The 26,970-nt window shown below is 45.0% G+C and overlaps 1 protein-coding gene across 1 annotated transcript; it reads right to left on the bottom strand.

The window, feature by feature from the left end:
* Positions 1 to 4,038: 4,038 nt before the first annotated feature.
* Positions 4,039 to 24,957, bottom strand: LOC110307549 (betaine--homocysteine S-methyltransferase 1). The gene is made up of 8 exons (XM_021179785.3): positions 24,803 to 24,957; positions 20,661 to 20,793; positions 14,251 to 14,369; positions 12,329 to 12,520; positions 11,814 to 11,961; positions 8,373 to 8,555; positions 7,075 to 7,303; positions 4,039 to 4,812 (listed from the first exon to the last, which is right to left on the bottom strand). Exons 1-8 carry the CDS (start codon positions 24,833 to 24,835, stop codon positions 4,626 to 4,628), a joined length of 1,224 nt encoding a protein of 407 aa, XP_021035444.1. The 5' UTR covers positions 24,836 to 24,957; the 3' UTR covers positions 4,039 to 4,625.
* Between the last annotated feature and the right edge of the window lie 2,013 nt (positions 24,958 to 26,970).

Raw genomic sequence — 26,970 nt, 5'->3', positions numbered from 1 at the left:
GCAGCTTGTGGGAAGTCCTGAGTGACTGAGGGCATGCTGTTCAGTAACGGTGGCTATTTGGGAAAACAATCTGTAAAGTTGATAAGCACGTGAGTGTGCTCACAGTGGGGGAGAATTCTAGGGAATCTGGTTGGAGACATATAAGGCTTTTCTTGCTGGGTTAGCTGTCCTGGATGTTATCCAAAGATTCACATGTCTTAGGACTAGGAAAAAAAACTGCCCAAAACAAAAAGGGATACAGACATTTCTGCCAAGTAACATGAATCTATGCCCATGAAATAGCTCTTCAAAGCAAAGCCAGGGCTTTTCAGGTCTTCCCTGCTGGTGAGCTGCTGCCCCCATCTGGAAACGTTGGGAACTGAAGTTTTTGATTTGTTCCAGTCCAGGTCTCATTCTCTAGGGGCTGCCTTTGTCCTGTGCAAATGTGTTTTTGCTCAAGTTTGAAGAAGTGCCATAATATGATAAGTTTATTCAGTTTCTGTCGAATCCAAATAACTCCAAGGATTTTTATTTACCCGGGTTGAAGAAGTCTCCTTAGCTTCGGGAACCAACTGTTCTGGCTCCACTCTCCTAAGAGGCTAAGTTAACCACCGCATCCTCCTTGGCAGCCCTGAACTAGCAAGGAGCGCTTCCTGACTTGGCATCTTGCCTAAACGTATCTGCCCTTAAAAGGTAGCGTTTGGACGTTGATGATCAGGACCTGGGCTCTGATTCCACATTGGAAAGAGAGGCCCCTTGGTCTTACAAACTTTATATGCCTCAGTACAGAGGAACACCAAGTCCAAGAAGTGGGAGTGGGTGGGTAGGGAAGTGGGGGAGGGAGGTTATGGGGGATTTTGGGGATAGTATTGGAAATGTAAATGAAGAAAATACCTAATTAAAAAAAAAAAAACTTTAGCCGGGTGGTGGTGGCACATGCCTTTAATCCCAGCACTTGGGAGGCAGAGGCAGGCGGATTTCTGAGTTCGAGGCCAGCCTGGTCTACAGAGTGAGTTCCAGGATAGCCAGGGCTACACAGAGAAACCCTGTCTCGAAAAAAAAAAAAAAGCAATAAATAAATAAATCTTTATTAAAAAGAAACATCTACTTAATTCAAATAAACTCTTAGGCCTTAAATGAGCCTTCTCTTTTAATGAGTTCTGGAAGCAATATGCGCTTGGAGGAGAGACTGAGTATATATATTTTTAAAGTCAAATGGAGAAGCCCACCACTAGGAGACAGTGTTGATATACAGTTCAAGAATAGCTTAACCATAATCGTTCCTTCTGATGACATTTTTTAAATCAAAGGACATAAGAATGATGAAAGGCTGTAATATTTTGTGCTGTAATAAAGTTCTGGAAAGGATATTAAAGGGAAATACATTTTTCAGAGTAAGACATCTGGAAGTCCAGTAGCCTTTCTATCATCTAAGATGGAAAAATACTGAGCTTGCTTTGAGAATGTAAGAGAGATAGAAGATAGCAGTTGGCAAAGAAAACCAGGTTGGGCTCTCAAGGCATTAGCTCTGTATTCTGGGAGCAGGGAATTAACTGCTAAAATATTTTACAAGTTTTTTTTTTCCCCTTCAAACACATTATCTGTTTTAATATTCTAGCATTCCAATGAAGTAAACAGTGCTGCAATTTTTTATAGCTGGAGAAATTGAGGTGTAGATATTTTGTACAGGACTAGAATTACAGAGCCACAACGAGTCAAGTAGAATCAAAACAGCCTCACGTCTCATTTGTCTTTTTTATTGTTTGAAAATTGTATGCACAGTCCATTCCCTCCCAGCTTCTCCCATATTCCCGTCACCACTTTCCCCTCTCAACTTCATGCAGTCTTTTTAACATCCACTGAGTGCAGTAAGTGCTGCTAGGACTTTGTTGGGTGCGGGAGTGGGGGTGGGGAGGGGCGAAGGCAGGAGCATACAAACGACTGGCCTGGCAAGGTCAGCCCCTCTCTCCCACTCCACTGGAGCAAAGGTGGCATGAATGCTGGGAGAGTAGTCAGTCACTTCCTGATTGGACTGTGGAGTATTCAATCCCAGAGTAACCTATCTCACTCCCGTCTCCCTAAGGCTCAGGTATCATCAGGAAACAGGGTGTGGAAAGATTGAAGCAACTAGAGGTATTACCAGGAAAGAGTATGACTTAGCTAGAATTTCTTTTGTTTTTCAGATCTTTTTTTCCTTAAAAAAAAAAAAAGTTTAGTTGTGAGTCCACTGTAGCTGTCTTCCGACACATCAGAAGAGGGCATCAGATCCCATTACAGATGGTTGTGAGCCACCATGTGGTTGCTGGGAATTGAACTCAGGACCTCTGGAAGGGCAGTCAGTGCTCTTAACCACTGAGCCATCTCTCCAGCCCTTAGTTAGGATTTCTACTGATGTGATAAAAGGCCACGCCCAGAAGCAATCTGGAAAGGAAAGGGCTTATATCATCCTTCAGCTCATCGTTCATCTAGGGAAGTCTGGACAGGAACTCAAAAGCAGGAAGCTAGAGGCAGGAACTGATGCAGAAGCCAGGCAAGAACACTGGCTTAAGCCAGGCGTGGAGGCGCACGCCTTTAGTCCCAGCACTCGGGAGGCAGAGGCAGGTGGATTTCTGAGTTCGAGGCCAGCCTGGTCTACAAAGTGAGTGCCAGGACAGCCAGGGCTACACAGAGAAACCCTGTCTCGAAAAACCAAAAAAAAAAAACAAAAAAAAACAAAAAAAAAACAACAAAGAACACTGGCTTACTCAGTTTTCTTTCTTACACATCCCAGGACCACCTGTCCAGGATTGGCACCACATACAGTGGGCTGGGCTTTCCCACATCAATAATCAGTAAAGAAAATGCCCCTTGGGCTTGCCCACAGGCCAATCTGATGGGGGCACCCTCTCAGTCCAGGCTCCCTCTTCCCAAATGACTAGCTTGTATTATGTTCACATAAAACTAGTTAGCACAGCAGTGGTTTCTGGATGCAACAGGCCATGACACATACTCCTTTACAATAGTTGTGATCGCGTGTGAAAGACCTGTATAAGATCAATCCAGCCAAAACTCCCAGCGTTAGCGTGGGAGGGACTCATGAAGTCCCACCCCTAGCTGAAGAGGTATTGGCAATGGATGCCTTCTGTGGGAGAATCAGTTTTCTTTAGGGATTTGGCCCCAATAAAGCTACTCCTGCTCTGGTAAATGGCCTCATGCGTGCCCACATATAAAGTCGGACTCTCTGAAAGAGAAATACATTCTCTTAACCACTGAGCCGTCTCTCCAGCCATGTCCTTTAAATTTTTTATTTTTTATTTACTTATTTTTTTGAGACAGGGTCTCACTATGTAGCCCCAGGTGGCTTAGAACTTCATAAGGGGACCAGGCTGGTCTTGAACTCACAACCTCAGCACCTTGAATGCTGTGAATAAATGCACAAGCCACTATGGGCGCACCTGTGAAAGACTTTCTTGATCAAATCATTTGAAGTGGGAAAGCCCATCCTAAATCTGGATCACTTGAGGATGGAAGGCCTACCCTAAATACGATGGTACATTCCTGTAGAAGTGTGTGTGTATATATATATATATATATATATATATATATATATGTGTGTGTGTGTGTGTGTAGGTATATATATATATATATATATATATATATATATATATATATATATATATACATATATCTCGAAAATCCAAAAAAAATATACATTTACCATAGCAATAATTTTTTTGGGGGGGGGGTGGTTTCAAGACAGGGTTTCTCTGTGTAGCCCTGGCTGTCCTGAAACTCACTCTGTAGACCAGGCTGGCCTTGAACTCAAAGATCCACCTGCCTCTGCCTCCGGAGTGCTGGGATTAAAGGCATGTGCCACCACGGCCCAGCTTTTTTTTTGGTTTTTTTCGAGACAGGGTTTCTCCATATAGCCCTGGCTGTCCTGGAACTCACTTTATAGACCAGGCTGGCCTCGAACCCAAAAGTCCGCCTGCTCCCAAGTGCTGGGATTAAAGGCGTGCACCACCACACCCAGCTGCAATAATCAAGACCATTAATGGGCCACCAAAAAATTGTCTTGAAGATTTTTCAACCAGCACGTTTTTATTAATGAAATGGAATGGAAGCAGACAGAACAGAAAACCCCAGAATGGATCCGTTGTTTCTTCTTTGTGGTTATATGTCAAGTTTTACAGGGCTGGTGCATACGATGTTTCTCTCTAAGGGTCATGCTCAAAAGATCTTAGGATCCACTGCCAGAAGCATCTTAGATAAAGTCGGTTGCTATGTCCTTTACGGTATGGTCCCTGAGTAGTTACTATGTCATTTATGGTGGTTTGTGTCCTACACTCCTACCTGAAATGGGAATGACACCTGGGGGACTTTCTGTTTGCCGCAGTGACTTCTGTATGACTGTTACACGGCAGGTACTTAGAACATTTGTTCAGGATTTACTGTGGACTTTTCCTTTCTTTGCTTCTAAGTAAATGTCTAAAACATAGTTTTGTAACTGTAAAATGCTATCACTTGTGATTCCATTTTGTCTAACTAGCGCCAATCATAGGTGTAGGCTGGTATTAACACAAACACTGACTTTCAGCTATCCTTTCCTTCCGGGCACACATTGTGGCCCAGACATGGAGGGATTTACCCCAAACCATTGCCTGTGGCTACTGTGCAGACTTGAATTTTTGTTTTTCAAAGAGCTCCCTCAGCTGCTGCTCAGTAGTGGCTTCCTTCTGCTGCATCAGCTCGGCTGCTCCCTTGGTCACGCCCCAAGCATCTGGCCGGGACATGGAAGGGTTGTACGGCCTGCCGGAAGCTATTCGCAGATTCTGCCAGTATTCCTTTCTGGCCCTGTGGAAACCAAACACGCATCAGGATCCATGATACACCCACAGCACACACAGGATCTCTAGAATACCCTCAGAGCCTTTATCAGTCTCTGGAAGTCTGGCTATGAATATGTGTTTTCTAATCCAGACTGAGGCATTCCACCACTTAGACCTTTAGGTCTCTTTTGAACCCAAGCATAGAGATTAAAAGCCTAAAATTTAGAAACAGGCTATCGTCTATCCAGTATATACCACCTTTCTGTCCTGGTGTCCTGGCCACATTTTAAAATCTTGTATTAGCTGGGTGGTGGTGGTGCACACTTTTAATCCCAGCCCTTGGGAGGCAGGGGCAGGCAGAGATCTGTGAGTTTGAGGCCAGCCTGGTCTACAGAGTGAGCTCCAGGACAGCCAGGGCTACACAGAGAACTTTTATTAGAATGTATTAATTGTGGGAATCATGTGCTTCACGATGGTGCTTTCATGTGTGTATGTGTGTGTTCCCTGTGGCACTCTCATATGTGTGTGTGTTTGCTGTGGTGCTCTCACCTCTGTGTATGTGTGGTATGTGTGTGTATGTGTGGTATGTGTGTGTATGTGTGTTCTCTATGGCGCTCTCACACGTGCATGACATCCATTGATCATACCCACCCCTCTGTTCTTCTGCAGCTCTCTCTATCTGCAGCCACATCTGAACTTGTCTGGAGACAAGTTGGCCCCCGTGGCTGGGCACTGCCTCCATCCGCCTTTGTTATACTGTCACTGTCTCCTCCTGCTTCAGGCCTCATCGGGTAGCCCGTCTAGAAAGCATCTACACTGGTTCTTACATCTGCTAGACTCCTGAAAAGCTCACCTTGCCCTAGGCTCCCCATCACCTTGGGAATGAGGTCACGCACCAGCGAGCACGCGGATGATGGACCAACCCCTGCTAGTCCTGGAGTCTGCTTTCTATGAAACTGTCTCCACTCTTAGACTTATAGCCCTCCCTCCCTCCCCACCTCTCCTTCCCTCCTCCCACCTCTTAGTGCCCCCCATCAGAGGCTGATCTTTTGTCTGGCAATGTAACTCATCCTCAGACCTCAGCTCTGGCTGCAGCAGCTTCCCCTTCTGCCTCTTGCTGCCATAGACTGTTAGCTCAGAGCCCCCACACGCTGCGCATCTCTCTGTACTTGAACTTTACCATGTCATCTGAATTTCCTTGTCTATTTCTCTGTCTTTAGCTTAACTCTTTGGGGACTAGGGCGCCCATCCTTCTTTTCTACCTAGTGGGATCCTATTTAGCCTTCTAAATCCAGCTTTCAAGCGCCCCTATTCTAAGATGTTGTCCTGGTTGGCAGAGAGTCATTTCTTCACTTCTCACAAGCTGTCACGGTGTCGTATAATGACTTTATCTTCCTCTTGTTGCTTTCCCCTTTTTATTCTGTGTCTGTGTCCCAGGTAGACCCTGCTGGACTCAAACTCGCTATGTAGTCAAGGCTGGCCTTGAACTCCCTGCTTTCTCCTTCCCATGCCCTAAGTGCTGGGATTACAAGTGTGGAACATCATGCCAAGCATTGATTTTCTGAGCCATTTGATCCTGTGAGACTCTCGGAGTCAGAAATCAGAGGTTCCTAGTTGTTGGTGTCTAGCCCAGTACCAGAGGTATTCCCTTGTTCATCTCCTCCAGTGGAGTGTGAGCTATGAGGAGAGATCTTGCCTGTCATACCAAAAAACTCATTCCCAGCTCTGAAAATTGTGACGCAAAAACACTTAGCACTAGTATAAATTATTAATGCCAAGCTATACTCAATTTTTGATTTTTAAAATGCTGCCGGGAGCTTATTTCTCAAGCTTTGATATGTATCATAAAACCTCTTTCCCACCGAACTGCCCCAAGCCTGAGTTATACTCAACTCTTTTATTTATTTATTTTTATTTTTTTTAAAGCAGGGTTTCTCTTTGTAGCCCTGGCTGTCCTGGAACTCACTCTGTAGACCAGGCTGGCCTTGAACTCAGAGATTCGCCTACCCTACCTACTTCAAGGTATGTACCACCACTCTTTAAAAGTCAGCATGAGTGGACACCTCGTGGACTATGCCTTCCTGGAACACAGACTCACATTTGCATACTATTTAAATGGCGATATATCCTAACCTTCTCCATGGGCCATCTGGGAAGATGCTTTACAAGCGGCTCAGGGAGAAACTGTGGAGGAGTTAGACCATTCTCTTTACACGGGAAGTGGCAAGGGACCTTTCATGGCCTCAATTGGACATCGGGGAAGCAGTGGGAGTGGGGAGGAACTGACCTTGCTCTGATCCAGGGTTTGGTGTGCATGTCCAAACCACTTCCCCAGCTGCCATGTTTTTCTGAAGCCGGTGGCAAAAATCCCCTTTCTGGGGCCAACTCCTCTGCAATCGCCCTGATGTGGTAGGGCTCAAATCCGCAGCAGCCACCAATGTACCTAACCCCCAGGTTGTAGGCCTCTCTGGCGTATTTTTGAATATCCCATCTAGTGGCAACTCGGGGTTCCAATCCTGGAATAAACAATATTATGTTTGAGTTATATATATATATATATATATACAAACAAACAGACAATCAAAAAACAACAAAGGGCTGGAGAGATAGCTAAATGAATATGATCACTTGCTGCTCAGGCATGAGGACCTGTGTTGGGACCATGCTGGGCAGCTCACAAATAACAGTCTATAGCTTCAGCTTCAGATCTGGACTGTGCATGCATACACAGACATACATGTGCACGCACACACACAGACACACACATATGCACACACATACATAATTAAAAATAAATCTTTAAGAAAGGTAGAAAGTCGGGCAGTGGTGGCGCACACCTTTGATCCCAGCACTTGGTAGGCAGAGGCAGGCAGATTTCTGAGTTCGAGGCCAGCCTGGTCTACAGAGTGAGTTCTAGGACAACCAGGGTGATAGAGAAACCCTGTCTCGGAAAACAAAAACAAAAACAAAAACAAAAACCAACCAACCAACCAACCAACCAACCAAAAAAGCTTCTTCCTAGAAGCTATTAAAAAAAAAAAAAGAAAGAAAGAAGGGTAGAAAGTGAGAGAGCAGGATATTTGATGCCCTCCTCTGGCCTCTGCATGTAAATACATGAATACTCGTAAACATGCAACGCTTGCGCGTGCGCACACGCACACACACAAAATTAACATAAAAATTCTTAAGAGGGAGCAGGGCTTTGGAAATAATTTAATCTTATGTTTGTGACTTAAAAAATAAACAAATAAGGTCACACACTTCAGCAACAGAGGCAGGACCAGGAAGAGCTCTCTGCATGTGCACCCACCACAGAGGGCAGCTTTTCGTCACCTCTAAGGCATGACTCACTGGTTGTCCTCTCTGGTTTCACACTTAAATTCATGGTTGTTGTGGTTCCCCTTCGTGGTTCTGTTTGTCCTTCCACTGCCTAATAAAGGGAGTTTTGACTTTAGGGACAGAAACTCGGGGGCAAGAGATGACAGTGATTTCTCTCCTGCGATTAAAAACTCTCCGGCTATATAAATTCATTTGAAATTTCTCAAGCAAAGATATTGAGACAATTTATAAAAACGTCTGTCTTACCAAAGGGGAATTCTGGGAGATCAATAAATCCCTGTTTGCCACAGTCAGGGGTATGGTAGGCCAGGGGCTGGCTCATCAGGTAAGCTTTCAACCGCGCAGCCTCCAAACCCTCCTTCATGAGCTTCACAGTCTGTAGGCTGATGCTGGGGTCGAAGTGGCAGTTCACGCCGACAATGGAGGCGCCTGGAAGTGAGGGGGCGTGTTAGTGTGGGCAGACACCAGATTCTGGCAGGTTCCATGCTTCCTTCACCATCAGAAGCTTGCACTCAGCAAGAATTGAAGGACAGCGTTTGGCCGTCACAGAACCTCTGTCACCTGCGAGGAAGAACAGTCCAGAGCAGCCCGGAAATGTTTTCTGAGAAAAGTGCTCAGAAGAGTCGGATAAAATTGAAGTGTCACTTGAGTGCATTGGGTTCTCTGTCTTTTTTATTTTTATTTTGTTAAATCATTATTAGAGGTTTGTTTTGTCTTTGTTTTTTTTCTCTCTCCCTTAAGTTTCAGCAGTTGGTTTTTCCTTGTGTGACATTATGTGGCAAGCACGGTGATTGTTCAATGTTCCCAGCTGCCGGATTGTACCTGTGTTTAGCGTTATACTGGTTATCCGAGGCCAGAATAAATGCGCCCTCTCACCAGGCATGTTTAGAAAGTTCACAAAGACCCTTTGGGCCCAGCCAAGGCTACACAGAGAAACCCTGTCTCGAAAAAACAAAACAAAACAAAACAAAAACAAAAAACAAAAACAAACAAACAACCCCCCCCCCCAAACCAAAAAACAGAAAGTCACTTAAGGAAAGTTTTTGTTATTGTTGTTTTGTTTTGTTGTTTTGTTTTGTTTTTTTGTTTTGTTTTAAAAATCTGTTATCAAAAAGGAATTTTGTGACAGGATTAGTGGTTTGAAAAAAAGATCTCAAAAAACTCCTTTAACTTGAAGTGACTCATCTTTTTAACACCTATCAAAGAAAATGCTCATTGGCACGTCAGCCTCCCAGACCAGAAGCGGAACAGAGCTGGCACCCTAATGTGTTCTTCTGAAATCTGTTGTTGTGATGTTTGATTTAATGAGACAGAATATGTTTTAGATGTCTCATTTTTTAAAAAGATGTTTGTAGCCATTCTGTCCTTAACTGTGTCTGGAGTCAGGATACCCAGCTGTGACGTGACCGTCGTTAGGTATGGCTTTGGAAATGTTGTCATCCTGTAGATTTGAAGAGAGAGACAGGATGCTGCTAACAGTTCTGCCCTCTTAAAAAGAGAGGATTCCCAAATAGTGCTTCCTTTCGTCATTTTGAACTTAAGAACTTTCAGTAAAGGGTCGGGGGGTGGCCTGGTGAGCTGTGAAAATCAGAGGATCTGAGTTCAAATCCCCAGCGCCAACCTGCTGGCATCACCTTGCAAGCTTGTGAGCACAGCACTGGGTGTCTGTCGTGGGGTGATGGAGCCAGGCCAATCCCAGCAGCTTTGCTGGCCATCCTGCCTGACCTAACAGATAGCTTTCAGGTTCTGTGAGAGAGACCCTACCTCTGCTCACCTAACATCTTCACTTGGAGTTTTTGTAGGACTGAGTCTCACCCTGTAGCCCAGGCTGATCTCAAACTGTAATCAATCCCCCTGCTTTAGCCTTCCCAAGACAGGGGTTATGGGTGTGGACCACACCCATTCTCATCTGAATCTTGACCTTTTGACTTTGATCTTGAATGTGGAGTACCCGTAGTTTCTCTTTCCTTAATTGTAGCCATACTGATTGATAGTTATATATTGGCTATTTATTAGATACTTGATAGATGTAGGGTTCCTTGTAAGAGGAAATGTAAATAGAATTTGCTCTCTGACATCACAGACTTTATATTTTAGCTCAGGGCTTGCCAAGATTTGGCCCATAAACATACAGTTTTATGATGGATGATGTGAGGTAGTGGCTATTCATCACATAGCCACATCACATCTCCTTCTTGTATAACAAGATACAATAACATGCTAAAGACTCTGAGAAGCCTACAGTGGAGATCCGTGCACAAGTAAGTTTAGTGTGGCGTCACCTAATTACATCTGACCTACCGACATTTTCACAGATAGAAAAAGACGTTTTAAATGAGTAGTGTAATTAGAAAGTGATGTGTTTTAGGGGCTAGAGATGCTCCCATCAGATTCATGGAAGTAGAATTCGAGCTAAGCATTGGAAGAGGGACTGGGTTTATTAGACAGGTGTTGTTAAAGATCTGTGATGCGCTAGGCACTGTCCCACACAGAAAGCTCAGGGCTGAGCCCAGCAGACCTAATCTTCACCTTCATGCATGTTAGTCTAGTGAGAGGGATTGGAAACAGATAAATGATGTAAATGAGGCTACCTATAATTGGAGCACAGGATACAAAAGGCCAGAAAAATGATGGGAAAGGACTACCGGCAGGCCCAGCCCACCTCCCAGATATACAGCAAATGATAGAGTCCCCGCTGATCTTGAAGATAGCTAACTTATCCCCTCTCATTTTATAGTTCCCATAAAAATTAGGATTATACAATTTTCTTCCTAAATACAAATGTTTGTTACTGTTAATGGCAAGTATGAAACATTGTTTTTTATGGAAAAATCAAGAGGTGGATAAGAACCATAAATTAAACAAATCACCAGTGTGTCTTTAGTTCACCAAGTGTGTTCCCTCTCCCCCGACACTGAGTTATAACTTGGATTTAAAATGCGACAGTTTAGAAAACAGCCTGTGACTTTCCCCTAATTGAAATGAAACCCAATGTTAGGAACAGAAATTGGATAAAAAGATATATTAGGTGGTCAGTATTTCATATCAAAGTTTCTTTTGATTTATTATACCAATTACATGAAGCGAAGCAAACTAGCCGATGAGAAAAGGAAAACTTTGGCAAGGAGACAACTAACTCTGAAGTTATTAATGTTTAAAGAGCCTCGACTTGAGACATGTTTAAGTAAAACACAGCTTCTCCTAACATTTCTGTTGGTTTTCCCAAACATTCTTCTTATTTCTAAACATTAACTCTCCAGCATGCCTGACTACCCTTTTCACAGGGCTGCTGTGAATATGTGGTTTGGGGATTCAAGAATGACATCTTACTGTCCCTTAAAAACATACATTTATGGAGAGATGGCTAAATGGGTCCTAAGTTCAGATCCCAACACCCACACAAGCGCTGGGCATGGCAGCACACACCGATAGCCCTGGTGCTATGCGGTCAAGACAGAGAAGTGGATTCTGGGAGCTCAGAGGGGAGGCCAGCCTAGGTCATCAGTGAGATCTAGGCTCAGTGAGCGACCCTGTCCTAAGAAGTAAGGTGAAGAGCTAGAGGGAGACCGCCACGTGTGCACACAAATGCCACATGCACCCTCTCATTTGCACACATGAACAGCGTGTGTTTCCTTCATGTTATATTAAACATTTCACCAGTGGCAACTTGATGGAAATCTGTCTTACCTGCTTTCACTAGACGCACGGCACACTCTCCAGGGGGCACGCCATGCAAATCTCCCTCGGGCCCGATGCACATGGTGGCTGCTACGGGCTTACCAGATGTTTTTAAGGCTTCCACTGCCCACACAGCTTCTTCAACATGTTCAAAATACTGAAACCAGTGAAAGGCAGAACACCTTTAATCATGTTTCCCACAAAACGATAGCAATACAATCTGATTATTATTTGAGGAACTGTCTAGTCGTAACTGGGTTTCTAAGCATTTTTGACCCAGAATAGAAGGAAGAGACAGTTTCTTAGTGTGAATAGAAGACAAACGATTTGAAAGCTGCTCTGTTAGGTGAACTGAGTCAGAGGCTGCAGAGATCTTAGATGGACAAAGGTCTGGAAAGCTAAGTAGATATTGTTGCTCCTTGTTGAGGTTTGAACTGCATCCTGTGCTGGCCTCCTGAGAGTAAGGAAGGGTTCTGTCTGAGTAAGGAAGGGTTCTTCTGTCTGAATGGATTTTCCTTGCTCACCTCTGCAATGAGGAAGTCCACGTTCTTCTTCATGAACACCTCTAGCTGTTGGCGAAATATCTTTTTAACTTCTATCTCACTCTTGCAGCTAAGGTATGAAGGCGTCTGGCTCACGCCTCCTGCAACCAAAGCGTCTCCTTCGTCAGCCACTTGCCGTGCAATGTCACAAGCAGCTTCGTTGACTTTCTGCCCCTAAAGTGGGTAAGTGGGAGGACACATCTAAATTTACAGGTGAAATTGGAAAAATATATTGTTACACACACGCCCACCTCTCAGTTTTATTTTTAGTGTCATTGTTTTTTTTCCCCAGGAAGCAAGGGTTATGTGGATCAATGCTTGATCGAGTTGAGCAGTCTGCAAAGCTACACTCCTACCGTGAGAACAGCAGTAGGTACAGGAGTAATATCTAGACAGCAGCACATCGTCAACAGTCTGTGAGAGGACAATGGTTTCTACACAAAACGGACTAATCTGGAATTTTCCTTTTTTTTCTTTTTTCTTTTGTTTTTTCGAGACAGGGTTTCTCTGTGTAGCCCTGGCTGTCCTGGAACTCACTCTGTAGCCCTGGCTGTCCTGGAACTCAGAAATCCACCTGCCCCTGCCTCCCAAGTGCTGGTGTATGCCACCACTGCCTGGCTGGAATTTTCTAATACCAACCTGCACTTAGATCAGTACTTAGCAAATAATTGTGGTGACAATGGATAATAGCTTTTGTAATTAATATGACTAAAACTCAATTAGGATGATGACCAAATTTATGACTACAGTGCATTGCTCCCATAATAAATACCTGCCCGGTAGTCATTTAGACATTTAAGATTGAGCTGTCCTGGACAATGACATTTCTGTTTGTTTTATTTTTTTGAAATGGAGTCTCATTCATCCCAGGCTGTACTTGAACTCCTGATTCTCCTGCCTTCACCTCCCAAGTGCTGAGATCACGGCATGCACAAGCCAGGCCAGCTTGTCTTTGTGCTGAGATAGAATCTCATCCTGTGCCTTAACTCCTGGGCTCAAGGATTCTCTTACCTCAGTCTCTTGAGTGGCTAGGAGCACACAGGGGGCCAACAAGCCTGCCTGGTCTGGGGTGTAGCTTGTGGGGAGGGCTCTTGCTTAGCATGTCTGAGGTACTGGGCTCTACCCTTCACATTGCAGACAACCACAAAATCCTCCCCCTTATCCTTAAAAAACAAAGCAAAACAAACCCACTATCACCCCCAAATACCCAAACAAAAAAAAAAAAACCAAGCACACCCATCACCACAGGTCATTTAGACTTGGAATTTAGATCTCCCGATTCATTTTAAATATGACAGATCTCAGCCTTGATGGGTGAGTGATTTGGCAATGGTAGAAGCGACTGCGTCTCAGCTTGCTGCCCCTGTACTCTGCATGCCTTTAATGACAGCACTTGGGAGGCAGAGGCAGGCAGATCTCAGTGAGTTCCAGGTCAGCCAGGCTGCATACTAAGAGCTTGTCTCAGAAACGTAGGGAGATGTATGGACTTGTAAAGATGCCACTTTGCTTAGCAGTATAAGAGCAGACAGGACTCATTGTCGATTTAATCTGCTTCACCAATGCCTTCCTGTTAATTTTAAAGAGTGCAGCACAAACCTGAGTCACATGCCTCTTATTCTGGTAAAAGAACAAAGTTCGCCGGGCGTGGTGGCTCACGCCTTTAATCCCAGCACTTGGGAGGCAGAGGCAGGTGGATTTCTGAGTTTGAGGCCAGCCTGGTCTACAGAGTGAGTTCCAGGACAGCCAGGGCTGCACAGAGAAACCCTGTCTCGAAAAACAAAACAAAACAAACAAACAAACAAACAAAAGAACAAAGTTCCAGCTTTCCTCTGTGGGAACTTGAGTAGTGGAGTGTCTGTGATGCCCTTCACAAGTAGTGGCCTTGGTGGGTGGGTGGTACTCACAGAAATCTTCTCTGCCACATAGTTTCCTCTGTTTTCCAGCTTGTCTTCACTTGCATAGAAAGTGAAGGTCTGCATGACGTTCGATCCAGCTCTGAGGAACTCCCGATGAAGCTGACGAACTGAGAGCACACAAGCAAAACCCTGATGTCACTCATCCACCAACCTGCAAAGCCATGATGTCACTCATTCATCCACCAACCTACAAAGCCATGATGTCACTCATCCACCAACCTGCAAAGCCATGATGTCACTCATTCATCCACCAACCTACAAAGCCATGATGTCACTCATCCACCAACCTGCAAAGCCATGATGTCACTCATCCATCCACCAACCTTCAAAGCCATGATGTCACTCATCCACCAACCTGCAAAGCCATGATGTCACTCATCCATCCACCATCCTGCAAAGTCATGATGTCACTCATCCATCTACCAACCTACAAAGCCATGATTTCACTCATTCACCAACCTGTAAAGCCATGATGTCACTTATCCATCCACCACCCTGCAAAGTCATGATGTCACTCATCCATCTACCAACCTACAAAGCCATGATTTCACTCATCCACCAACTTGCAAAGCCATGATTTCACTCATCCATTCACCAACCTGCAACACTTTCAAGAGGCTTAGGGGTTAACAAACACCAAAATGGCCGGTCCAGCTGCTTGCCATTTGCATGTCTGGGCCTAAGGAGAGGGAAACCTGAGTCTCCTGGAACCTTCCTCAAAGCTGTCATGACTAGATAGCTGGATGATTAGAGCGGAGAGGGCTCATGGTGCTGCATTCCCCGCCCCTCTCAGGCTCCTTGTGTTCTTGGTTTAGTTTGCTCATCTTGGAAAGTACTAGCAGGAGGGGGAACTTTCTGTTGTCTTGTCCTTGGAAAATGTTATGACCCACCAAGGATATCTGACCTAAGTGCCATGTGGGTGGGCTCTGCATGAGCTGCTCTCTAATGGGAAGAGAAGCCATTGGGCTGCAAGCTGAAGGATTCCAGGTTCTCACTGCATGGAGGCGAGGAAGCGCAGCCCCCGCAGTGGAACAGCCTTAGCAAACACAAAGTAGCATCAGGTTTGGCATTTGGGGAAATGACAGGAATCTACCTGGGACATTGAAGGGATGTTGGAAAGGTGGTAGGCGATATAGTTGAAAAGAGGACCTTAGAGCAGAGGACGAATGGCCTACTAGCCTGGTACCCACAGTTCATGCTCTGAATCTTAGGTGGTAGCTGGGACTAACCCAGTGGCTTTTGCTAGGTTTTTAATTTAATTTAATTTAATTTTTATTTTTTTGCTTATTCACTTTACATCCTGCTCACTGCCCCCTCCAGCTACCCCCCCCCCACTCTTCCCTCACTCCCTCTCCTAACCTAGTGCTTTTTGCTTGTTCTTTTGAGAAAGAATCCTGTGGCACTTTGACTGAGAATGCCCCCCACAATCTCATGTTGGAATACTTGGCTTCCAGTCGTTGGAACTATTTTAGGAAGGGTTGAGAAGTGCAGCTTTGTTGGAGGAAGTGTGTCACTGAGGGCCGGTTTTGAGATTTAAAAGGAGTCTCCCCATGTTGGGGGTTCACTTGGCCACCTTCTTGTGATATCTGAGCCCCAGCTGCTGCTCCAGCTTCTGCCGCTGCTCCCACTATAAGCCCTGAATGAATGGCAAGTGCAAACACGTTCATGGCTGAAGAAGAAGTATGTGTTTCCCTTATAGTTACCGGTGTTCAGTTTAAAGAGCACTACTCGGCTCTAAAGTGTTGCCTCTAACCCTATGGAGCTCGTCAAGTCCCCTGCATGCTTTTCTAAAAATGATGGATTTGAGGGTGCGTCAACCCCACAGATATTCTGGCTTACTTGGGGGTTAGGGGGAAGATTCAGGCATCACTTTTTGTCTTCTGTTTTTGTCCTTTTGAAGGTTCCCTGGTTGGTTCTTGTTTCCAGCCTTCCTGAGAACTGTCATGCATAAGACAGATGGGGAACACTCATCTTATAAAATGAGAAACTTGCTGTTTGTTTTGTCAAGGGAATTAGCCAGGCAAAGGAACGAACCAGCAATCCTACCGAGCTCTGCAGGGAGTTCTGAAATGTCAGGGGCCTATAAAACCCAGTCAAGGGCAGCTATGTCAGAAACCTGGAAAACAGCTGGGACACCGAACATAGAGGCTAAGGCTGGAGCTGTACCCGTGCCTCTGTGGAGTGCCTAGAACTCAGATGGAAACCTGTGTTTCTGTTTTTAAGTGAATGGACAAACAAGAAGAAGAAGAAAAAAAAAGCTTCTGTATTTGAGAAAATAGCTTCCCAAGCTTGGAACCAGCCCTTTCATGATTTTAATCATGGAAACTTTAGCTCTCAGTAGGCAAGGAGCTTAAAACACACATCTAAGCTTTAAAGCTCATTTTAATTAGCACAGGAATTAAATGAAAACAACCCATGGGGAGTTCCTGTCTATCAAACACACACAGAGCAGTTGTGAGTAGGGAGGAATCTTAGAATGGTTAGGAGTGCAGACTGGGATCCCAGGCACTAGGATGGCATCATTTATCACCAGAAAGTCCACTAAGGTCGTCTATGGGTGGATTTCCAGAAGACCCATGAAAGCATCCTGGGAGGAGAGGGTGTGTGTGTGTGTGTGTGTGTGTGTGTGTGTGCACATACATATACATTCTACAACACAGAAAGTCTGTTTTCATGGAGTTTCCTATGGGGCAATGATCCAAGGTAACTGATGGGATCTCTTTACTTTGAACTCATTCTCTCTCTCTCTCTCTCTCTCTCTCTCTCTCTCTCTCTCTCTCTCTCTCTCTCTCTCTCTCTCTCTCTCTCTCCCTCTCTCCCTCCCTCTCTCCCTCCCTCTCTTGGATCTTACTATGCAGTCCTAGAATTTACTATGCTGGCCTAGAACTCACAGAATTCCACCTGCCTCTGCCTCCCAAGTGCTAGGCTTAAAGGCGTGTGCCACCACTGCCCAGCTGAGAAATCTAAGTTTTTGAAATCCCGAAGCACATTCTGCAGTTTTCAGCCTTTCTGTTGCTGCGGCCCTTTAATACAGTTCCTCATGATATGGTGCCTCCCCAACCATAAAGTTTTTTTGTTGCTATTTTTATGAATCATAATGTAAATATTCCTGTTTTCCAATGGTGTCAGGTGACCTCTCTGAAAGGGTCGTTTGACCTCCCAAAGAGGTCAAGACTCACAGGTTGAGAACTACTGTCCTACAGATTCAAAGACAGTTCTCCTGTGGAATGTAAGTTGGCAGAAATACCACTCGGGAGCCAAATGTGACCTGAACTAACACAAAACATTAGTGTCAGTAGTCATATATATTGATGTTAAAAAAAAGAAAAAGGCCGGGCGTGGTGGTGCACGCCTTTAATGCCAGCACGCGGGAGGCAGAGGCAGGCGGATTTTGGAGTTTGAGGCCAGCCTGTTCTACAAAGTGAGTTCTAGGACAGCCAGGGCTATACAGAGAAACCCTGTCTTAGAAAAACAAAAAAAACAAAAAGAATTTCAGGCCAGCCTAAGCTCCATCTCAAAACTAAGCAAATAAATAAAACTTATTTTGGGGCTGAAGAAGTAACTTAGTGCTAAAACACAAGCCTAGCCTGTGTGAGGCCCTTAGTTCAAGCCCCAGTATGGGGGCCAGGTGGAATATCAATGTATTTGATTAGGGGGGCTCGTTTTAGGGCCCCCTTTACTGTGTAACATGCAGCAAAGACACAATAATAGAAGCAGTCTTCTGCAGTCCTCAGGACTCTAGAAGCCACGCCCACAGTTGGTCCCTGTGTGGTTTGCATGTCATCATGTGAGGGCTGGGGGTGGGGTAGTGGGTGGCTAACAGCATCCATTCCTTTCTCAGTCTCCCTCCAGCACTGAAAATTCAGGTCTTGCTCTGCTCACAAGAAATGTTTCAGATCAAGTCCAGCCTGTAGGAAAGCTCTTCAGGGCCTCTGTCAATTCTAGCTATCACTCAGTCAAACTTACAAAAAAAAAAAAAAAAAATCACCTGTAGACTCACTGTTTTATGTGCATAAAATATGCATGCCACCAATCATCCCTCCACTAGGAGCATGAGTATTTTGTTCTTTTCTTTTTGCACAGTGGGAAGGATTGAACCCAGGCCCTTGGATATGTCAGGCAAGAATTCTAATACTTAGCTACATCCCCAGCCCTCAGCATCAATGTTTTAAATATTCATTTATTTTTACCTCCCCCTAAAAGGCAAACAGCCACCATCCTGTAAGAATGGTCCAGGAAAGATGTGTCACAGATCTGTCTTTCCTGACTCCCGCAGAGTCAGCTGAGGCTGACAGAGGGGGCACTGGCAGAGCCAGGTGCCATATGGGATTTCAGTCTGTGGCAGAAAAGATGAGACCAAATGGTTCAGTGTCATGGAGTTTCCATTCATTCTTGAAAAGCATGCACCTCCCAGAAGGGTAAGCCCGGACCCATGCTTGATGGACCAGACCAGATCAACGCAACATCATCATGATAACGATCAGAATAGTGAGCGTTCCCACGCCAGGAATGAGTGCTCACCCTCCCCCACTGATACCTCCTGACAGGCTGTCAAGGTGACACAGTTAAAATGTTCACCCGTGGTGAACTGTGGTGGCTGCTTCTGAAGGGGAGAGCATTCATAGCGACAGTTTTTCAGATGGATGAGTGCGGTTGGGGCCATGTTATATCTACCGTTGGGTACCATCAACAGACTTTGTGCCGGGACTCAGGAACTAGGCTCAGATAAGAATATTTATTTACACTTGGGGTTCTACAGAGATGGCTCAGTGGTTAAGAGCACTGACTGACTGCTCTTCCAGAGGCCCTGAGTTCAAATCCCAGCACCCACATGGTGCCTCACAACCATATGTAATGAGATTTGGTGCCCTCTTATGGGGTGTCTGAAGACAGCTACAGTGTACTTACATAATAATAAATAAATCAATCTTTGGGTCTGAGCAAGCAGAGCCAGAGCAAGAAGAAAAAGTGTCTGAAGACAGCTACAGTGTACACCTTTAATCCCAGTACTCGGGAGGCAGAGGCAGGCGGATTTCTGAGTTCGAGGTCAGCCTGCTCTACAAAGTGAGTTCCAGGACAGCCAGAGCTGTACAGAGAAACCCTGTCTCGAAAAACCAAAAAAAAAAAAAAAAAAAAAAACCAAACCAACAAAAAGAAAGGAAAGAAAGAAAGGAAGAAAGGAAAAAAGAAAGAAAGAAAGAAAAGGGACCTCAAGACAGGGGTGAAGTATATAAGTAGATTCATCCAAGAACTCTGAGAAGGCAGATCCCTCCCAGAATGCTCTGGGCTGAAGAGGTCGTCCATTCCTCTGCTATGTATATGAATGAGTGCGTGCGTGCGAGCGTACGAGTGTGCGTGCTCCAGAGGCTGATACTGAGTGTATTTCTGATTTACCTTATATGTTGTTTTTGAGACAGGGTCTCTCATTGAACCTGAAGCTCACTGATTCCGCTAGACAGGCTAGACAGCAAGCCCCGCCCCAGGGATCCTCCCATCTCTGCCTCTCCAGGGTGTGTGTAGGGTGGGTGGTGGAATGCAGGTCCTCCTGCTTGAGGAGAAAACACTTGACCAACAGAGACATTTCTCCAGTCCCAGATCCTCCCTTTTGAAGAACAATGCTTCCCTCTCGCTTGAGACTCTGCAAAGACCTCCGCCTTGGAAGGTGCTGCTTACTCCTTCCTGGTCACCCGTGTTTGGTGTTTTGGGAATAAGGCACACGGGGATTTGTATAGAGCAGGTAGATTCCTGACTGCAAATGGCCTGGGCTACAGCAGAGTGAGCTGGACTAGTTGTCAAATATACAATGGAGAGATGGAATGTGGTACCACGGATCATAAAGTGTATGAGAGAAGGACAGACACATGGAGGAAAAAGACTTAGCTGGCAAGAACAAAAGATGGAGAGTCTGGAGGAGATGGAGGAGGAGGAGAATCACAGAGAGGGAGCAGAAAGACAGGAGGAGAGTGTCAAAGGGGCTTGCTGTCTGCACACTGTAGAAGGACATCTTTTGGTAATGGCAAATTCTAGGGTGGGTGGCTGAGGCACAGCGAAGGGAAAAGTCCCTGGGGAGATTTAGGCATTAGCAAACTGCTGAGTGGACTGTCCCTATGAACCCTGAAGACTGGTGAGTGGGAGAGTGGCAGAGAAAAAGACAGTGATCCAAGTTCTAGACTCATCCAAAGTGAAGGGCAGGAGCCAGGTGGTGGGTGGGTCACTGACAGAAGCAGAGAGAGCCATTATGCTTCACAGCATGTGAGTCTGTACTGATGGTTGGCAGTGCCCAGGATCAATACCAGGGACGGTAAACATTGCAGGTATGCACCTGTCTCGTGGTTTGCTCTCACAGTTCATTCAACATAGCACACATCATCATAGTTTAGGATGGAGCGTGTACCAACCTGCCTCAGGGTGCTCCACGGCAGCTTCTGGGGTCCAGGGTCCAGCCTTTACATAGCCCCTCTTTTCCAGTGCAAAGACAAATCCTCCATCTCCAATCACAACTTCTCCGGCATTTAAGCGTTCTAAGATCCCCTGAATTTACAGATGAGGGAGAGAAAGGAGTTTCAAAGTCAAGTTCTATTTTTAATGATTTTGCAAGTATATTCTTGAGAAGTATAATTTCTTTAGCACCCTTGGTGTGAGTGAAAGTTTCCACCTTCTGTGAGGCCGATTGGCTCATCAGAGCTTCAGTGATCTGCAGGGGTTGAAATGTTGCAAACCCAGAGCCAATCTTGGCATGTGTTTGAACCCCAACGGCACATAGTCTTCCTCTGTACATCTTTGTGACCATTAGGTTAAATCCTCTGGAATGTTCCAACAGAGCCTCAGTTTCCAACCAACCAAAGGGCCACGAATGCTGTCGGATGGTAATCATCAAACTGCTATGACCTAGGAACATGGAATTTGGTTCCTGAGCCCTAATCACTCAGAGTAACTCCCGAATAAACTGCCCCGTCCCTTTGAAGTGTTGTGTTTTTTGCATCAACGTCAGGAAGGTGCATATGTATTTTATACATTAGTTTACGGTAGAATGCTCAGCTACTAGAAGTTGGCACGATCGTGTGTATGTGCTGGGTTTGTGGGTGTGTGCAGAGCCTGGGAGTCTTCAGTACACAGGGTAAGTTATTGTCTGGTAGACCACGGAGGTAAAACACTTTTCTAGCATGCTTGAGGCTCTGGGTTATAACCTGAGCAGAATAAAAAAAGAGCACATAGTTTCCATTTGTATATTGTAATAATTCAGCTCACATATACAGTGAATGAGCAAATTAGGGCAGTTAGGATTTGAAACTCCTTAATTGTTTATCATCTGGGGGGGGGGGTGAGACCCTTAGATTCCTTTCCTTCGGTTCCGTATAAAATGCATACTATATTGTCCCTATAGCTACTCTGACAAAGCCCGTCCTCTTCCTCTTTTAGAAGTGCTGGCCATTTAACCCAGGGTCTTTTTGACTCTAGGCCAGCACTCTTCCTCTGAGATGCGTCACAGGAGGGGCACACATTCTTAAAGGGTGACAGCTGATATTCTTACTCTATCAATAGCCTGGGGGGGGGGTAACACTGTCAGAGTTTGGGGTAGCACAGAATGCCGTATGGTATTTTGAAGACTAAGAAGCCATGAGACATCTGATTCAGATAGATCAGAGGTGGACAAATCACTTATGGGCTTCTGTTCTTGGCACTCTTGGCCATGACAGATCTGTCATGCACCCAGGAGTTTGTAAGAATATACACCCGGTACCCCGAGCCAAGATCAGGGAAGAGGCAGGCATAGCATTCACGAGATGATTTCTGGGCCATGCTCCATAGCTACGCCATTTTAGTGCTGTGGTACGATTTTCCCTGCGCTCAGGTGCAGGAGATGAATTTTGAATTGTGAATTGGAAAGGGGTTTTTATAGGATGGAAAGTAATTTACTAGTACAACTGTTTTTGCAGTTTCTAAGAATCATGAACTTTAAATTAAACATACCTGATGTTCAAGTTCTCTCTCTCTGATTTTAGAAATGGGAAATTAAAGCCAAGAGTCTCTACATACTTTATCCAAGGTCCTAATGACTCTCTCATCCTTGAGTGGCTTTTAGATTTGATTTTAAATAGAGGTGGGGGAGGGTGGGGCAGCTCTGCAGAGGAGAGTGAATAACTCTGGGGGATACATTGGAATATGCTCGATTGTGACATCCCTGGGGGATACATTGGAACGTGCTTTTTTGTGACATCCTATTTGCTTGCCAAACCGGTGGCTCTTTAGAACTGTGAAGAGAACACAGGCCACGTAAACAGCATGAGGGACCACAGGCTTTTGCAATAAAATTCCTCTGTATCTCCGTAGAGCCTCCTTCATTTTTAACTCTCCTCCTCCCCAGCCCCACCCCACACCGTTAGGATTGCAAGGGCTCAGAGAGAACCCATTGGCATCTTCCCTGTGGAGCTGGAAATCCCATGAGGATGTACACTCTCCATGGATAAGCCTGGAAGTCTGTGAGTTAATAAACAACTCTAAAGATACAGAATTGCTCATGTGAACTTTGAAATTCAAATATATATCAGGATTACAATGTGCCTAAATACTACATTTAAAATTAAACGTATATATATAAATTAATAAATATATGCATGTGATAGTGATATATAGCTATATAGCATATATAATATAAATATATATCACACAAACAATGGTCCTATAAATAGCTATGACTCATTTCCAGTGCAAATAGTGACACAGTGACAATTAACATATCTCATTGAACACAATTTCAAGTTTAGTACACAATATTTTAGCACACAGCATAGCCAGGAATCTGATCTTTGGAAATAGGGGTAATTTCCTTATCATGCTAATCATGTGGAGTGATTATGTCATCATACACTTAGATTCTACTAGCTTTTAATTCCCTAAATCTCGGAATTTTTTGTTGTTTCTAAATTAAACAGTGAGATGCGCTATGAAAAGCTTAGTGTGTGTGTGTGTGTGTGTGAACTATTAAAAGAACACATTTAACATCAGCTTATTCTTTTAAAGCATATATTTGCCTGGACAACTTAGCAGAATGCATATCAAAATGTTGCAGATGCTGTTCTTTGTATTTTATCCAGATTTTATTTGGCAATGAATAAGTGTCCTTGTCATATCAAATGCATACTATAACCCTTGGGGTTTTTTTGTTTTTGTTTTTGTTTGTTTTGTTTTTTTGAGACAGGGTTTCTCTGTATAGCTGTAGCCCTCGTTCTAACATTTATATGGAAACAGAGGTATTGGGGAGGTACCCTTATGCCACTCAGTTCTGTCCTTGATAATTCTCTAAAAATTCCCCCATCTTGCCTCTCCCCCCACTGTAAAAATTCCCCCATCTTGCCCCTCCCCCCACTGTATTGTGTTTTCAGACATTGTAGCACTGTGTAACCTAGACTGGTCTTGAACTCTGGAACCTCTTGCCTCTTTCTCCTGAGTGCTGGGATTTCATCCATGCCCCATCAGCTCCTAGTAGAGAGGCTGGTGACGTTTGTAAGCTTGAATTTGGGAGTGGATTAGAATCCATGGTTTTACAAATGGGACCAAAGAAGGCATGTGTGTGTGTGTTGTATGTGTGGTGTGACAAGCCATCTTTGCAGTCTTCAGGGGACATCATTTAGTAAATCTATGGACTGGCAGTAATTGAAACCTTACTTGACTCACATACCCTTCTCACACACTGGCATGCAGTCTCCCTCAGGGCCATGGTGTTTACATTTCTACAGGGTTAACTTTCTTCCTCCCCCTCCCATAGATGTCTTTTTGAATTGGTGTTTGTCCCTTTACAAACTGGGCACACTCAGGTGGTTTCCCAGCAGGGGAGAGCTGAGGGTTATGGTCAGCCTGGCTCCATCTGTCTCCCAGCCACCTCCTGGGGTCTTGTGTGCCTAGGCTTGATATCAGATCCAAGTATATTATCTCTTCCCCATCCACGCCTACATTCCCTAACACTGAAGGTCAGATTTGGACTGTCCAGCAGGCATTTTGCTTTTTAGAATTCTGTGAACAGTTCTTCCTCAGCGTCTTAAAACCCTTCTACTTATTCGTTTCTGAGACCTTAAAACAGTCAGGCGGGCTCTGCAGCTGCCTGCCCCTCCTGCACCCAGCAAGCTACCAGCCAGAGCCAACTCCCACTGTGGGAAATTGCACCCCTGGATCCATGAGCAGCTTCTCTGGGATATTTCTCTGGTCTTTAGGGGTGCTGCACTCAGGAAGGGTTGAGTCTGATGGGCTGAAGGGAGCGCCCTGACATCCAAAGTGGCTGTGGGGGTGCCTTGTGTCCAGAAGGCAATCACTCCACAGATTGGCCCAACGTGGAGCCAGAAGTGCAGGAGGGCCAGAGACCATACAGAATAGGAGAACCCCCAGTCAGAACTCAAAGTTCTGAGTGTCCCTTTTGACCTAACACTGCCAACTAGAAGGATGCTGGGCCACAGCCAGGCTCCAAGCACCTCTCTGCACTTGCTGATATTGGGGGTACCCAGCTGATGGTGTATTGAGAGCTCTCTCCGGCTCCCTGCACACTCACCTTCTTGGCCTTCTTGCCAGCAACCGGTGCCATCTTTCCGGTGTAGTGAGTAGCGCGGACTGGAGGGTAGCTGTCCCCAGCAAAGTCTGTGCTGCTGGGCCGCTGCTGGTCTCTTTATACAGCAGCTAGAGTTCCCCAGCCTTGGCCAGGTCCAACACATGGCCTCAGGCAGGGAACACGCCCACCAGCCTTTGAATCAGGCCAGGGTCTAGCTGGGAAGCTGCCTGTGGGAGGAGAAGTCGAGATTGGTCTCCTAGATGGGTGGAAACACGAAGTAAGATAAGAAAAAATACTGAGGTCGCTGCTAGCTCGTCTGCACACTGACCTTTGTCCAATAGCAGGCCTCTGACCTTGATCTGGGGTCAGGTACCCATGACCCACTTAAGCTGCCAGACCATACCCCCAAGAATTCCACTCAGTGACCAAATATTTGACAAAGGCGAAGATACAAGATCATTGCATGAGGATGCGATGCCCCACAAGAACTTCGCACAGTGTAAACTGCGTGACCTACATCTGGCACAAGTAACATAACTTGCCCTTTGCAGAAGCGCTCAGTGCCAGTCCTCCAAGTAGTGGGTTTGTTCTCAGTGACCTTACAAGCAGGCTTGGCGGTTTCTGGTAACCGTAGCTTCTAGTAGGATACTGCACCGTCTAACAAGCACAGCGTCTAACAAGTAAAAGGCAAAATGGAAAGACCCTGAAGACCTTAAACCTCCATGTGAAAAACCAAAGCAAAGCAAACCCGAGAGGAACCGGAAGCAGCCTCCAGTGCAGTGGAGTGTAGCGACCTGCTGATGTAAAAAGGTGTTTAACCTTTCGGTGAGTCATGATAATTCCCTAAATATTTAAAAAAAACACGATGATTTAAGAACACTAGAGATCTCACCTACAAAAACTGCCCAACATATTAGGAAATACTTAAAGACAACAAAAGAGTGGGGTCAGAACCTTTTATCCAAATAAGCACCGGAGGGTATTTTCCTCCTGTGGAACAATGGTCTCAATTGCACACATGCAGAAGAAATTACAGTAGCAGACAACACATTGGTAAAAGTTTAAAGTGATGTATGAATGATATACAATGAGAAAACTTTTTTACAAGTCCATTTCCCTCTGATAAATATGTAAAAACTTAAAAATGGAAAAAAAGAGAGAAAAGATATATTGAAATTAATTCAAGTGACAGACAATATTTTACTGTCCCTCCCCGACACCCCATCCATCAACCTTATACACTATCAGGAGTCTGGAAGAACGAGGTACATTCACAGTGCATTAATGCCGTCTTTGGCAGGGTCCACATCTTCCCCTACTAATGTCCTGGAGAAGCTAAGTAGGTAATAGTTAATGTCCTTGCTGGCTATAGCAGTAATAGCCAATATTGGTGCACTGCACTGGGGACTCCAGGCGCTAGAGGGCTTTACCTGGGTTTACACACATATCCAAACCCTACAAAACAGTGGGGATTTTAAACTAGTAGCTTTGGGCTAGAAGGATAGCTCAGTGGTTAAGAGCACTAGCTGTTCTTCCAGAGGATTCGGGTTTGACACCCAGCATTCACATGGCAGTCCACAACTGTCTGCAACTCCAGTTCCAGGGGATCTGATATCCTCCCCTCACACAGACATATATGCAGGCAAAATGGCAATGCACAAACAAACAAAACCTAGTAGATTTAAATTGGAAACAAATCATGAAGTTTTAGTCAATAATATAATCATACAACAATTAAAAAAAAAAAAGATTGTCCTAGCTGCTGTTGCAAATTCAAATCCTTGCTCTGGATAAAACCATCTTTAAAAAAAAAAAAAGACTTTGAATTATGTATATGAGCATGCATGTGTGCACACAAGTGCAGGTGACCGTGAAGAACCAGTCGCATATCAGATGCCCTGGAGCTTTAGCATCTGGATGTAGACTGCTGAGAAGCCAAGCCAAGTCCTCTGGAAACGCAGGGGGTGCTCTTTCCTGCTGAGCCATCTCTTCTAGCCCAGGAAGTAACCACCCTGATCAGCCCACCATCTTTCTGGGGAAATGCTATGCCTGTTTGAGAATAAGCATGTTTATTAGACTTCTTATCTGAATGTGGGGAGTCTTTGTTCTCTGAATGCTCACGGACTTGTCCTTTCCCCACATGATTTACAGGCAGCTGCTGAGAGATGTTT

This window comes from Mus caroli, unplaced genomic scaffold (assembly GCF_978045245.1).
Source record: "Mus caroli unplaced genomic scaffold, Mus_caroli_1 scaffold_15, whole genome shotgun sequence".
NCBI classification, from domain to species: domain Eukaryota; kingdom Metazoa; phylum Chordata; class Mammalia; order Rodentia; family Muridae; genus Mus; species Mus caroli.
The sequence above is the reverse complement of the archived record's forward strand: the minus strand, read 5'-3'. Positions and strand labels throughout refer to the sequence as shown.

Coding starts and splice junctions, on each gene's coding strand:
- LOC110307549 (XM_021179785.3), bottom strand. CDS start 24,835: ATGGCACCGGTTGCTGGCAAGAAGGCCAAGAAG. Junction 11,962..12,328: donor TGGACTTCCTCATTGCAGAG/GTGAGCAAGGAA, acceptor CACTGGTTTCAG/TATTTTGAACATGTTGAAGA. Junction 8,556..11,813: donor CGTGCGTCTAGTGAAAGCAG/GTAAGACAGATT, acceptor CCTCACTTCCAG/GCGCCTCCATTGTCGGCGTG.